General features: G+C 54.2%; 1 protein-coding gene across 1 annotated transcript in view; it reads right to left on the reverse strand.

The window, feature by feature from the left end:
• GRID1 (glutamate ionotropic receptor delta type subunit 1) overlaps positions 1–15,195 on the reverse strand; it is a 760,849-nt gene that overhangs the window by 743,644 nt on the left and 2,010 nt on the right. The window contains exon 2 of the mRNA XM_081074063.1: positions 14,677–14,832. Within this exon, the coding sequence (XP_080930189.1) occupies positions 14,677–14,832 (156 nt within the window). The remainder of the gene's footprint in view (positions 1–14,676; positions 14,833–15,195) is intronic.

Here is a 15,195-nt window from a genome sequence, read left to right on the forward strand (position 1 = left end):
CCTGGGTCGTGAGGCTTCCAGCTCAGGACCTCTCCCCTCCACTGGAACCTGGATGGAGCGCTCAACAGTGGCCACTAATGGACCATCTGGAAGAAGGGAGCAGAGACCCCTGCCCACATAGGTGTGTGGGGATAGGAAAGACCCACCCATGTGAGGGAGGCTGAATCAGAGAGCAAGGGTGTGGGTTGTGGCAACACATAAAGTGGCAACACAACCAGCACACACGCCAGGGTACTGTCCCCGGCCACCGTGCCACAGTCCTAGCAGGGTCCTCATAACACATCCCCAGCAGCCCACCTGACAAGCTCCCCCAGGAAGGGGCTCTCGGGGGCGATGACCCCTGGAGCCACCCGCCCGTGTGCAGGTGTGTCTGTGAGCTCCCCAGGACACACAGGCATGCACTCCTGTGTGTGCAGGCCCACACGCGTACATGCCATAGGTACAGCCATGCAACACTCACTCACTCCTGCACGAGCCCGGGAGTGCAGAGCTCCTGGTGCAGAACTCACAGACCTCCCGGGCACCAACTAAGACATGATGGGAGACCCGCAGGACAGAGTGGCAGCAAAGGAGGCCCAGACCCAACTAAGGGGACAGGGCAGCCACGGCAGTTCTCCTGAAGAGCACACCAAACTGACTGCAAGGTGATGGAGAGACTGAGGCACAGGGCAGACACACTCAGGGGAGAGCAGGGCCCTCTCTGCCGGCACAGGGAGGGCGCCAGGGCATGCACCCAGCCAGGGCCAGGACACGCGGCCAGGGCCACACCCTGAGGACTCAAACGCTGAGCCCAGACATCATCCTGCAACGCCGGAGCCCGGGGGTCCAGCCAGGCACGAAGATACCCTGTCAGGAAGATGCCCTGCTGGGCTCTAAGTGGCAGGTTGGCACGGGCCGCCGCTGTGTGCAGGCACATGGCTGGCAGGCACAGGCCATGATGTGCACACGCACAGCATCCCGGAGGTGTGGCCAGGACACAGCCAGCTTGCAGGCCCCCTCGGGCTGCACCCGCCATCTAGGAGCCCCCTGGACACCCAGTAGTATTGATCAGGCTGCTGACACTTATCACAGACCTGCTGTCCTCCCTCTGGTGAAGCTCATTTTCTTTGCAGGCGCTAAGTAGCCTGACACAGGTGGACCCATGAGCCACACTCAGGGGGCATTTCCTGATGAGGTTTTGATCATTAACACAACAACAGAGCTTCAAAGCCCCCTGAGCCCCTGCTCACCGGGAGGGCTTTAGCTCCTGCTCCCTCACAGGCCAAGTGGCAGGGGTGCCGGCTATATCCCTGCACATTGGCGCCGCTTACCAGCCCCTGCAGTGCCCCTCCCCACCAAGCTCAGCGCTGCCAGGCTCCCTGGCCCCAGGCCTGCAGCTCTCCTCTCTCCCCTCGCCCCTTCTCCTGCCCTAACCCCGGGGAGGCAGTGGCTAGGACAATGTCATCCCCATCTCACACACCTGGAGACTGAGGCTCCCGAGCCCACCAGAGGACTCCAGGTGGCAGAGGAGACCAGAAGCTCGGGTTCCGGCTCACACCCAGCACCCAGGCAGCCATTAGCCCTCATGGGCCCAGGGAGGTTCTGCTTCCCCTATGTAGGCCCCCTCCCTCCAACACCCACTCCCACTTCCACAGGCACACCTTAGGTCCAGAGAGGGGTTGGACGTGCCACTGGGGTTGGACAGCCCGAGTGGGGAAATGCCCTCCCAAAATGGGGCCTCCAAAACTGGGTCCTGTCCCAGCCGGTGAGTGTGGGAAACCTCCCTACTGTGGCGGTGCCCTTCACGCTGAGCCTTTGACTGATCTATAGAAATGCCAGGGACAGATGGTGCCATCAGCTCCTATCTTTTCTTTCCAGGAAAAGATCTTCAAATCCAGAAGCTGACCAGGAGGGAAGGGCTGGCACAAGTGGGCTTAGATGGCAGGACAGGGCTGCTGCAAGGCAATAAGTCTCCAGGCCCCACGTGTCATGGACCCCCAAGTGGTCCTGAGCATGAAGGCAGGACCACCACGAGCTTGCAGGGCTCTCAGAGAGTGGAGGTCCTGTGTATCCATCCATCCAGGTACTTTTTACGAGTACCCATGGACAGCCATACACCCGTCTTGGCTCTGGGAATTCAGCAGTAAACAAGACAGACACTTACCTGCCCTCACAGATCTGACATTCCTCAGAAATAAATTAGTAACAATTGCAGGTGGTGAAACACACCAAGGAGGAAAAGACGGCTTTGATAGAGAATAAGAGGAGCTCTATTTAGAGCCAAGGGGAATTTCTCCAAGGAGAGGCGAGATCTGGTGAAGGCTGAGAAGCAGCCTGTCAGGTAAAGTGCCTTCCAGATGGCAGGAACAGTATATACCAAGGACCTGGGGCAGGAACATGCTTCGCCTGTTGTAGGGACAGGAAGAAAGCCAAGGTGGCTGAAGCACAGAGGACAAGGTGAGCTCAGCCCTTGCTGGCATACAGGCTCTGGCAAGAGGTCTGGATTTTATTCCTAGTACAGCGGGGAGCCATTGAAGGGTTTCAGCAGGAGAAGGAAGTTATTGGATCGATTTTGCAGATAACTCTGGCAGCTGTGTGGACAGTGGCCTGGAGGAGAGAACAGAAGCAGGGAGCAGGGAGCAAATGACCACGAGTGTCCAGGCTGAGGCTGGGGAGACGGCAGTGGAGGTAGAAAGAACGAGAGAAAGGCCAAAGATAAAGGGAGGGTCGCATGAATACTGGGAGGCTATGTAAATGGCAAGGAGCGTGCTGGTGTGGCTACCAATCCTTCATGTTTCCTACACAATCCCTACTTAGCTTTGCTTCCTGTATAACTCCCAGTGCTGCCCAGGGTTGTCCACAGATGCTGCATGTCTAGCCCTGGGTACAGGATGTCGGCAGACACCTCTGTTTTTTAACAGGCCAGCACCAGGAGCCTGTAGTAGAACAAACACTCCTGGCCCACAGCCTTCCTTCCCTGTGCCAGCTTCCTGGGCTGGCTCCCTGCACCGCCCAGGTGACTGTCCCTGAGGTTCTACGATGAAGGGACAATGCACTGAAAAGGCTCGGACCCCCAGCCGATGTCAGTGTGCTGTGACTCCGTGAAACCCCCCCCCCCCCGTAAGAAAATGTGCATGGAGAGAAACGGTGCACGTGACCTGGTCAGGTGCAGTCATGCAGTCGGCTAGTGGGACGTCAGTGATTCCTCCCGATGCGACCCTGTGTCCAGTGGGTGCTGGCCAGTGACCCAGTGTCGAGCCACAGAGCAGACTGGGGAGCTGGGCAGTGGGATGAGGCTGGGCCCAGCCTGAGAGCACTTCCAAGACAGCACCGGCTCCTGCGAGCTGGTTCCGGCTGGGAGAACTACCCTCAGGAAGGCATGAGTAAGATTCACAAAGCTCCGAGCAAACTGGACCTGAGAGCAGTCAGTGTGAAGTCGCCCACTGGAGTCCGATGGCACACGCATGACCCTTTCTTGGGCCAAAGCCCTGGGGCCTGAGGACCCCGGCTCCCCCAGAGCCACAGTGGGAGGCAGTGCCGGCAGCAGAGCGTCCAGAACAAGCAGCGACCATCCCTCTCCCTCTGCACTGGCCAGACGACATCGTGAGGACACCTGTGTTCCTGTGTACTGAGCACCTCCCTGGGGCCAGTCGCCAGCTAAGCTGTGTACAGTCATTACCTCATTTGGTCCTTGAGACAACCTGCTAAGGGAGGTGTCACTGTCCCCATCTTACAGCAGGAAAGCTGAGGTCAGCAAGTTAAGTTCCTTGTTGAGGCACCTCAGTGATGCCGTGTGTGAGTAAGGGCGGTGACAAACAGAAGTATCCAAAAGGGAATCGGGTGCGGAATCAGGCTCCAGGATGTGCAGCCCGAAAAAGTCTTTGAGGCGCACAGTGGCTATCTTTCAACATTTAAAGGGCTGTGGACAGAGACAGCCTGGCTCAGACTAAACCTTCGGTTAGAGTTGAGAATCTTCAGTCCTCAGAGGTGCAGGGACCTCATCTGACATGTGTGGGCCCCAAGGTCATGGAGGGGCCGGCCCAACTCCCTCAGCTAGTCCCCCCAAGCCAAGTCTGGCCCCAGGCCAGGGTTTGCCCACAGCCCGTGCCCTCCTGTCTTGGCTCAGGCTGCCATCACAAAATACCATCAATTGGGTGGTTTCAACAACAGACATTTATTTCTCAGAGTCTGGACACTGGGAAGTCCAAGATCAAGGTGCTGGCTAATCAAGTTCCTGGTAAGGTCTCTCATCCTGGCTTGTAAATGACCACCGCCTTGCTGTATAGAGAGAGAGAGAACAACTCTCTGGTTTCTTCTTATAACTAATCCCATCAGGAGAACCCCACCCCCAACACCTCATCTAAGCCCAATCACCTCCCAAAGGCCCCACTTCCAAATGCCATCACACTGGGTGTTGGGGCTTCCACATATGAATTTGGAAGGGGGACAACCGTTCAGTTCAATCTCCTCCAGACCTTCCTGGACCTGGCCTTGGCTTTCAGGGCCCTCCTCCAGCTCTGGACACCAGGACCCTGTGACATCTGCTGACCCACATGGCTGGGACCTCAAGAGGACCACCCCTGGCTCCCACCCCCACCCACTGACACAATGCCAAGGTGCCAAAGGGGATGACAATGATGAGGAAGGGCCCAGGCTGCTGTTCACAGCCTCCTCCAGACCTTGGCCAACTTGAGCGGCCACCACCACAATGACCATCTCACTAGGGTTATTTCCGAGGGGCCCAGGGTCAGGACCACACATTTGGGTCCAGGGATGCCCCCAAAAGTGAGGGGGAATGATAGTTTTTGATGCCCCCTGAGCTGCCCTGTGTTAGAGCTGAGGATACAAACGGCACAAAAGAGACCAAGCCCCTCCCTTCCCGCAGCCCAATCTCCAGGTGATCACCAAACACAGGGCTATGGGACACACATGACAAGGCCAGCCTCTTCTGGGCACTGGGGGCCCCCTGGGGATGCCACATCTGAACTGAGACCTGAAGGACGTCTGGGAGGAGGGCAAAGAGGGAGGGGACTCAAGGGGGTCCAAGCAGCAGCTGACGCTGCTGAATCTTTCAGCTAAACATGCCCAGGAAGCACAGCTAACTGCAGCACACACACTCACACACGCACGTGCGCACGCGCACGCGCACACGCACACACATACACGGGACAAGGGTCCCAGCCTAGATTCATGGAATGCCAAGGACCTGACCCAGCCTCCCAGACAGTCCTCGGCACTTCCACCACACCACCCTCCCTGGAGGCATGGGCACCCTGCCTGTGTCCCTGGAGGACACCCTGTGCAGCCCCGGCTCAGTGCTGTGAGCTCTAGTGTCATGTCTCGGCCCCCTAAAGCCTTTATCGGGTACACAGGAGAAGTCCCGAGCCGAGCCTCCAGCTTGGGGCCAGTGACGGGGAGACGCACCCTTGGAGCTCCAAGCCCAGGCTGCAGCCTGCAGGACTCAGGGGCAGCCCACCAGTTTGGCTACTTAGAGCTCTGGGTAGAGACAAGTGAGGGCAGGTGCCCTGGGAGCCACCTAGGACTGAGGAGCAGCCATGACAGGGAAGGCAGCAAGAACCCTAGAGCCGAGCCAAGTTAGGGCCACCTCAGCCCTTGTAATGAGCACGACTGGGGCAAGCATGGGGAGCCCAGACCAGTGCCGAGTGTGGCCCCTCCACTTCCCTCCCTCCACTGCCTCTGGGTGCTCAGACAAAAGGACAGAAGAAAGCCCCCAGCCCCAGCCTAGGAGCAGAACCAAGGCCATACCTCTGGCTCCTCCTTCATACACAGCAGGAGGAGCTGCATGGGAAGGGGAGGGCAGAGCCAGCCAGTTAGGCCCAGCTGAAGCCAAGTTTGCACGGGCTCAGGCCATGCCGGGCTGACACACAGATAGGCTGAGCCAAGAGCAACAGCCAAGAGTGACGTGGGGATGGTGTCCAGCCAGTGGGGCCCATGTCTCTGCCGTGATCTGGAAGTTGGTAGCACTAAAGGGTGTCACGTACTCTTGGCAGGGGTCCAAGAGGACGTAACAAATGGTGACCAGGACACATGGTACGTGCCACGACCCATGCCCTTAACCCCAGCACAAGGCTGAGCACACCTGTTGGGCATCCCAGTATACTGCTGCTGCCTGACCTGACAGCCTTCTCCCTGCCAGAGAGAAGGGAGGTGATGATGCCATACATCTCCTCCCTAGATTCATCACCACAACGCCGAGGTAGCCCCATTTCACAGATGTTCAAACTGAGGCTTGGAGGAGAAGGCAAGTGACCTTCCAAGGCCACACAGCTAATCAGTCACAGAGCTGGGATTTGAACCCGGCCCTGCCTGACCCCTTTCCACCATGTCGAGCAAGTAAGGCTCCTGGGGGTGCTGGGCCAGGGCGGCCAGATTTCGGGCACTGTGTGTACTGAGAACAGTGAGCAAGGAGACTGCAATACTGTGCAGTACAGTCCACAGGTTCCCAGAGCCCCAGCCCACACAGCTGGCCAGGCAGCCTCCGTAGGAGCCACACTGTCAGCTCCCCTGGGACACCCAGGAAGGCTGAGACTCAACTCCCAGCTGCCCGGAACGGTGCAGGGGCTCAGGGAGCCTGCCCAGGCCAGGTCAGGAAGTGCAGGAGACCAAGAGCCCTTTGGGACCACTCAGGCTGGTAACGTGACAACCATCCCTACCTCTCTGCCTGGCCTTAGCTAGGCATTTTAGTGCTTTTCCTCAGCTGACCCTCACAGCTGTCCTCTGTATTGTCATTCCCATCTTCCACTTGAGGAAACTGAGGTAACCTGACCAGAGTCAGAGAGCAAAGCAGGGACGGGAACGCCAATCTGTGAGTGAGAGCAACAAGACTCCTTCTGCCCCCAACTCCTGAGCACCACGCCTGTTCTGTCGTTGTGAGGAGGCGTGGGAGGCCCAGGCTGAGTACTGGCAAGGGACAGACCCAGGGAGGCAGAGGGAGCTGCAGCTTCCGGCTGCCTCCGCCTGGGCCTGGTGAAGGACTGATGTGAGAGAAAGGAACTAGGTAGACTGGGCCAGCTAGGACCGTATTTCCCGAATCTGGCTGGAAGGGGAGGTGCTGCCTAGGCTGAGGGCCCCCAGCTGTAAACCCTGGTTTCACCCCCTGGGCACCTGCCCCACCCACAGCTGGGCCCAGAAACATGTAGAAGGGGCCACCTCGCAGCTACCCTCCCTGTGCTTCAGGCCCACAGGGGAGAATCCTGAGTCTTTCTCATCCTAATCCACGACCATTGGCCAGAAAACCGGCTATTTTATAGGCCGGGAGGAAGGTCTTCGAGAACCCATCTGATGGGATACTGGACAGGGACCCAGTGCCTTCCTAAGACTCATGCCTGTCATACAGGCCAGACCCCAGAGAAAGGGGCTGTCACAGGCCATCCCATGGCAGAGAGATGAGTCTCTGTCCAGCTCAATGCTGCAACAAGAGAGAGCTGCTGCTGTGCAAGAAGGCAGGCAGAGGAGGGCAGTGCGGCGGGGCAAAGGGGGGGGGGAGTCTACAGGCAGCGGAGATGCCACAGGAAGCGGAGACGTGCCGAAGTCCAGCTGCAGAGGTTCACTGGTGCTGGCCCCAACAATGGCCAGGCCTGGATGCCAATCTTCACATCATTACTCAGGAAGCCTCCAGCCCAAGTCTTCTGGAGCGGGGCCTGTCCAGGCCCTCGTATGCAGAGGACAAGACTGGTAAATGCACAGAAAAGTGCAGGTGAGAGCCTGGCTGGGGGGGGTGACCCGGGCTTCCTGACTTCCTGCCACTCCAAAGGGCTGCCCAGAGCTTTCTGGAGCAGGGGAACAAGTAAATGAGTGAGCAAAGGGGAACTGATGGGAGCCATGAATTTAACCCAGCCAGGATTCAATACCTAATTGTTTTTAGGGGTTGTTTTTGTTTCATTGTTGTTGTTGTTGTTACTGTTGTTGTTTTAATGAGTCACTGAGGCAATAGGGGGACTGTTTTGACATGAATAGGCAGTAGGTATTAGTGTCATGTCCCCCATTCCAGGGACACTGTAGGACTGTGCTTCCTGGACCCTTATGCATGGCTGGGACCACATAACTAGTTTCGGCCAATGAGTTTTAAGCAGAAGTGACATGGACGTGTGTCACATCCAGCCTGAGTCCCCCAGGAGCTCTTTCCCTCTGACACAGCAACTGTCAATGTTCAAGCTGACTGACCACGATGAGCAAAGCTCTAAGCTGACCAATGATGGACATTTAGCATGGGCAAAAGATAAATTTTTGTTATGTTAAGCCACTGAGAATTGGGGATTGTTACTACAGCATAACTTAGTCTATCCTAACTGACACAAAGGGGACCACAGAACAAAACCAAAGGGTAGGGACTTCCCTGGGTAGCCAAGTTTAAGGATCAGACTGGCTTAGAAATAGTTTGGGAATAAGCAGTGCAGACTGAATATTCCAGGTTTTTAGGTGACAGCACTTTCTGAGTAGTAAAAAAGTCAAGTAAAGAGGGAAAAAGACTGCTGGAGGGGACAAAGATGAGGATTTTGACCTGGTATCTACAAGAATTTGGAAAGACCCTGTGTCTGCCCTTACAAGATGTGGCTCTGAGTGCCGAGGGGCAGCCTTAGCTGTCCTCCAAGAGAACCCTGGAGAAATGGCCTCAACACGCGCTATAGAGAAGAAGGTTGTTAAAGTTCCCATATCACCAGGAATGGAGACAGTGGCAACTCAGGGGCAGCATGAGGACACATGTCTCGCTAAACCCATGGCCTTTACCCACATACCTGGCACGAGGTGTCCATCTGTTCACTGCCAGTTAAGTCCAAACTCCCAATCTGGGATCAAGGCCATGGCAATAGGAGCTTCTAGAACCCAAAATATGAGACATAGGTGGGGCAGGAGTATAGTCTACAAAGTGAGAAAGTGTGTGTACATGTGTGTGCATACACAGGGGACCCTAGAATGAGGGAGAACTCGGAACCCTGGGAGTTCAGCTGAGAGAAGACGGCAGTCATTCCTTCACACAGCCACAGGCTTGTGAGGAATCCCAAGAGAGATCTAGATGGTCCCCCAGCCCCAGCCCAACCCCAGTGAGGAGCCGTCAGCACCTGCGGCCGAGCCCACAGCCATCTCCAGGCCCACAGCATCACTGGCAGCAGGAAGAGCAGCTCGGTGTGACAGGCAAACAAGATGACCTCTGCAAGATCCCACCGTGGGCTCTGGGTGGGTGATGGGGTAGAGGATGGGGGGAAGAAGGAAGGAATCTGAAGAAAAACCTGTCCAGGCAGAAAAGGACGTCACTGGCCTGAGTAGTGACACAAACTTATAGTTTAGCTCTTCAAAAGCAGATTCTTCTAGGAACTTCTTTAGGCACAAGTAGCTTCCAGGCCCAGGGAAGGACGTCGGTGTGTCACTGCAGAGCACAGGTAAGTCTGCAGAGGCCCACAAGCTTACAGTGTGCCATCTCCAGAGCAAGCATGGTAGACATGGAAAGAAACATGGCTGTAGGTCTCAAGTGACTCTAGTCGGTCTGGCTAAGACAAGAGGATGCCGACCCATGTGTAAAAGTGCAGTCGGCCATGCAGAAGGGAAGGGGGAACAATGTGCATTGGTTACAGGGCATGGACAGGTGAGCCAACGTGGAAGCAGAATAAGGGCCCACAAAATCACCCGCATCCTAACCCCTGGAACTGTGAACATGTTAGGCTACATGGCAAGGAGAACTAAGGTTGCAGATGCCATTAAGGTTGTTAATCGGCTCACTTTAAAATAGGAACATTATCCTGAATTATGCAGGTGGGCCCAATGGAATCACAAGGGTCCTAGGAGGAGGGAGGTAAAGAGTCAGAGGTGGAGAGGGAACTGTGGCTGTGAGAAGGACCCCACCTACCACTGCTGGACGAAGGCGGCCAGGAGCTGAGGAAGGCAGGCAGCCTCTGGAAACTGAAAAGGCAAGGAGATGGGTTCTCCCCTAGAGCTTCCAGAAGGCATCAGCACTGCTGACACCTTGATTTTAGTCCAGTGAGACCCGTGACCTGCAGAACTATAAGATAATAAATTTCCATTTTAACCAAGTGAATTTTAGCAGAATCTGTTTCAACACCAAGAGAAAACTAGTACAGCCAAGCGAATGGGAATGACGGCCCTGGGCCTCCAGGCATCTTTTATGGCACTAAATCACACTCGGGGAAGCCCTGACAGTGTCTCCTGGGTAGAGACCAAGAAAGCCACTCCCAGAGAGAACAGCGGGACTACAGCAGAGGCTGCAAGGATGTGGCCACAACGGGACCTAGAATTCTGAAGGGAAGCCAAGGAAAATGCTGGAGGCACCAAAGCTCAGGGAGGGAGACCATCCAACAGAATGTCTAAATACCAGCCTGGCGTGTGACGGCAGAGTGACCACCTAGGAGTGACCGACTCAAAATGACCAAAACCATCAGACAGCCATCAACAAGCTCGCTGAGTTTTATTTTCATTTCATTTCATGGTTTCATTGTTTTATTCTGTGAAAACCAAGCTCTACTTGGGTAATTTTTACCTTGTCTTCCAAAAACACTTTTGTGCTTATTTTAACTAAAAGGAATATTGCCTTTTTATTTCCTCTTCCCTAAATTGTTATCTTTCTACTGTATGACAGATATATCTACAGTATAACCTATAACTCAAGTCTTTTACTTGCAGTAAAAGGTAATCCTGTGAATGGAGAAGACTTGTCTTCTGCCAGTTCTTTTATGCATTATCGTTTATGTAATCTTCTCCTTGAGCAGGCACTTTTTAATAACATAAAATTTTTTTAATTAAACAAATTAGTATTTCTTTTGTTAATATGGACTTTGTCAACTAAATCTAGGATATAACATTTTAAAGATGTGAACATCATTTCTGTTTTTATTTGCTAACTTTAAATCCTCATCAAATGCATATTGCATTATAACCCATTGTTTTACATTAACATAAAAAGACTGACCAACTGTCTTAAAAGGTAGTTTGTACGGAGCTTATACAAAATCAGCAGGAAGAAATTGTAGGTATAAATCACAGGACCAAAAATCAAAGTAGTTTCTTATTTTCTTCAGTAATACTTAAGCATATCTCAGCATAAATGATTCCATTCTTTAAAAAATAAGTTGTTTTGTGGAATTGTAACAGCTATATACAATGTCAGATGGCTTGGGGGAGGGGGATATCACTTTGTGAGGAGAATAAGTATCTAACACATTGTTTTGTACACCTGAAACTAATAAGAAAAATAAGTTGTTTTGAATATTGAAAAATATATGCAGATGCTAAAAGGAAAGTTTACAGATAGTTCACAGTGATTTCAGAAAAAGCCAATGATATGTTAAATGGAAAAAAAACAGGATATACAACTGAACAGAATGGGAATGCTCAGCATTTACAAAATACAACGGTCGGGGGTGGGGCGGGAAACACACTAGAAGAAAGTAACAGAAGTAGACTTCAGAATGATTTTTTTCCTATCTCTTGATGCTTTCCTGTACCTTCCACATTTTATATAATGAGCATGCACTGATTGCCCTTTCTCTTTTTACATTTTTAAATTAATCTGTACTCTTTGTAGCAATGCATTTCTTTCCTAATCAAGGGGAGAAAGCTACGTAAAAAGCTGAAAATGGAAAGGTCAGTGAGGGTCCACTCTCAAGGAATTCACTAGCTTAAGGAAATGATGCGGCTGAAAATATCAACAGCCTCAAGAGAAGCTGAGATGAATTCACAGCTGGGTAAGGAACAGAGAGGGAATTAGTGTTTACTGAACACCTACCACAGGCCTTCCACAGACAATTTATGCACATCTCACTCATTTAATCCTCAAAATAATCCCATGAGGCAGGTACTACGATTGTTTCCTTTTAACAGATATGGCAACAGAAGCTCAGAGCAAGGCCAGTCCTCCCTCAGGGTTACAATGCAGGTGAGGCAAGCAGGATCTGAAAAGGGTTCCTTGGGCCCAGCAACCAAGCTCTTATCCCTGCATGGCCAAAATAGGGGCAGTATCATCTCAATCCCAAATCCACGGGGTGGGGGGAAGGGTGTCACTGGGAGCTTCTCCATGATGGAGACTGAACCCCAGTCCGCATTTGCCCTTTATCCTTGGCCTCACCCCCTCCTCCAAGAAGTCCTTTTCTTTCCCACCCAAACTGTGTCTACCACCTATGTCCTGTTGCAGTGAACATCCCAGGGGAGAAATAAGATATCCATCCAGCAGGGCCAAGCCACAGATGGACAGCACCCCACAGAGCGCAAAGGAAGGGTACCCAGCAAGCTGAGCACCTACCCAGCAGAGCCCAGGCTAGGGACAAGAAACCATGAGCGCTGCTCTGCACCCCCCAGGTCCCAGAGGGGCTGGCTCCTCCCATCCCTTGTAGACAAGGCTGCACAAGGTCACAGGATACACTGTGGATTTCTGCTCACACGGCTCATAAGTTGAAAGCACATTACTCCTTTAATCAGCATAGTCTCTGGGCAGCAGGCAGCTCAAAAATGTCTGGTCAATACCCTTCTACCTGAACAACTATCAACCATCAGAATCCAACTGCCTAGTCTGGACTGGACATGCACGCACACTCACTCTCACACCCTTGTGAGACTGTGTCAGCCTGCCATCCTTGGAGCCTGAGACATTTTTCCAGTTACACAAATAGAGAAACTAAGACCCAAAAAATCAAGTTCTCTCAGAAAAAGCCCCTGGGTGGAGCCTTGTGTCTCCAGGACAAAGTTGCATCGGGGCTGAAAGGCTGAGTGGCCCATAGCTTTTTTGTTTGGCTTGTACTATGTTGGTAAATTGATTAATTGACAATAGTTAAAAATCAGATTTTACTTTAAAGTTCAGATTTGGGGCTCTCTTTTTAAGGAAATCAGCACATCTACAACACTAGGATTTTCAGTCTCAAATGGCAAAATCAGCTAAACCTATGGAACCCAAGCAGGGTGTCAACACACTATGAGCTCCTGGGTGCAGGAAATATGTGCATTCCTACTGTGTGCTCAGCCCCCCAGCACAAAGAATGAATGTCCAGAGAGATGTGGAGCCACAGAGGCGCTATAAAAATTGTGGCATATAACTGGAAAAGCTTGTGTTACCCCAGATCCCCACCCTAGTTAGCGTAACTTCTGCCTAAGGACGCCCATCCTCCCCTGGCTACAGTCCACCTTCATGAGGGCACACAAAAGAAGTCTAAGGGTGGGGAATGCCGGGGCAGGAACTGCTGGTGGGACATGGCCAGACACCAAGAAGAGCAAGGATTCCTCCTCCGGGACCTCAGTGACCATCAGACCACTGATGGCTATCTGCCAAGGCTATAAGCGGCAGTTCCCCTAAGGCAACACCAGCCTCACCCCAAGCATTGCCACCCCAAAAACACACTCAGAATTTTGGATTTATATAACCACCTCAAGACATACTTGGACTTTCAGGCCCCAGAGCTGGGCCCCTTCCCCCCTCTGCTGTACCCAAGAATAGGAGACTCCCCAAAGACCTCCTTCCAGCACAAAGTTCTTCCTAGCATGAGCTCCAACCTTCTAGACCCAGACCAGAGCCTTCACTGAGTCATGCCATCCTTGCAGGTACCCAAGAAACACAGAGCTGAACTAAAACTCAGGGCAGGAGGAGGATTCTGGGCCCAGTGGACTAGGGGAGGGAGAGCTGGCCTGGAGCCCTCGGCCAGCTCACCTCCTCCCTACACCCACTGTCCTGCCAGTTCCTCCTGAGAGGAATGCCCACATTCTGTGCCACCAGCTGTGCCCTCTATCCTTAGCACTCTTAGCGTGGACGCAGTCTAGCTAAGATACGAGGTGGAAGGCAGATGAGAGGAAAAGGGACTTGAGCTGGGCAGATGTCAAGAGGCAGAGAGAGCCCTCACCAAGAAGTGGGCGACACGGGGAGGAACCTGGGTTCAAAGAGCCAGCCTCGAGCGAGGGAACAAAGGAGGGAATGAGAGGAAAAAGCAAAGGGGGCCGCTGACACGGACGCCCCCCAGCCTGCTCCCAGGCACCTGCTGCCCAACCTGAGGCAGAGGCTGTGGACCAGGGTGGCCCAGGCGCCGGCTGGGATTACCGTGCAGCCAGGCCTGGCCCCACTCCGCTCCTTTCCTGGTCAAACAGCGCCCACCACCGGCCCAGACGGCGGCGCCTCCGCCCGCCGCGGGTACAGCGAGACAGAAGCAGGCTCTTCCAAATCCGTTGGAGGAGCGCGGCAGGGAAACGCCGGCCGAGGCACTGAGGGGGCTCGGATCGCGAAATGTGGCCGGCGCTAGGTTGTGCATTCGACAGGGAAGACGGGCACTTCTGGGTTGACAACGCAGGAAGACACCGGCCCATAGAAGCCAGGGATGTGCACAGACACAGCTACCCCGTACGCAGACACGCCCACCCATAAACACTCGAGAAACAAAGACGGCCCTGAGCCACCCACGCCTGCGCGGCCAGCACCGGGACCACACGCGCGCCAACCCAGCCAGAAAGGAGCGGCACGACGCGCGACACGCCCCGCGAGGAGCTCCGCTCGCCTCGCTCCAAACCTCTCCGCCCTGGCGCCGCCGCTTTGGTTGGCCGCGGAGGGCGCGTGCACCGCGCGTGGCACCGCGGCTGCCCAGGCGCGCAGGGGTCTCGGAGCGGCCAAGCCCGTCGTCGTAACGCCGCGGTCTCCTCTGCTGCTCCGCCTCGCAGACCGCGGCCCGGTTACCCCTGGGCGAAGGGGCCACTCACCTTCCTGCACGGCCTGAAACGGGTTGTTGGCCTCGATGACCTTGATGGAGTAGGTGATCTTCTCGCTCTGCAGGATATCATCATTGAGGCTCAGGTCAGATACGGCCAGCTGGAACACCCTGTCGTCCTTGGCCGCGTTCTCCTCGAAGATGGCTCCTGGAGGAGAGGAGGGGTCAAGACCCGGCCTGGAGAGGAGCTCTCCCTCCCTACCCCACCCCCACCCCTGCCTTGGTCATGGTGCTATCAGGACGGCTGGTTGCCCCGGGTGGGAGTCCTGGACTGGCGTTTCAGCATAGTTTAAGGCTTTCCTTGGTCTACCAGCACAGGAATATGCCCCTAGTTTACATATTACAGTTTACATGAGTTACACATGCATGTCGCACATGCTGCCACCAGGTCGCACACGTGCCTCACAACCAAGGCACCACCTCGTGACCTGGCCATGCCCCACATGATACACTAAGCCAAGCTGGGGTGGCTTCAGGTAGCACCCCAATGCCCTGACATGGCCCCATGTGT

This window comes from Rhinolophus hipposideros (assembly GCF_964194185.1).
Source record: "Rhinolophus hipposideros genome assembly, chromosome: 15".
In the NCBI taxonomy this organism is placed as follows: Eukaryota; Metazoa; Chordata; class Mammalia; order Chiroptera; family Rhinolophidae; genus Rhinolophus; species Rhinolophus hipposideros.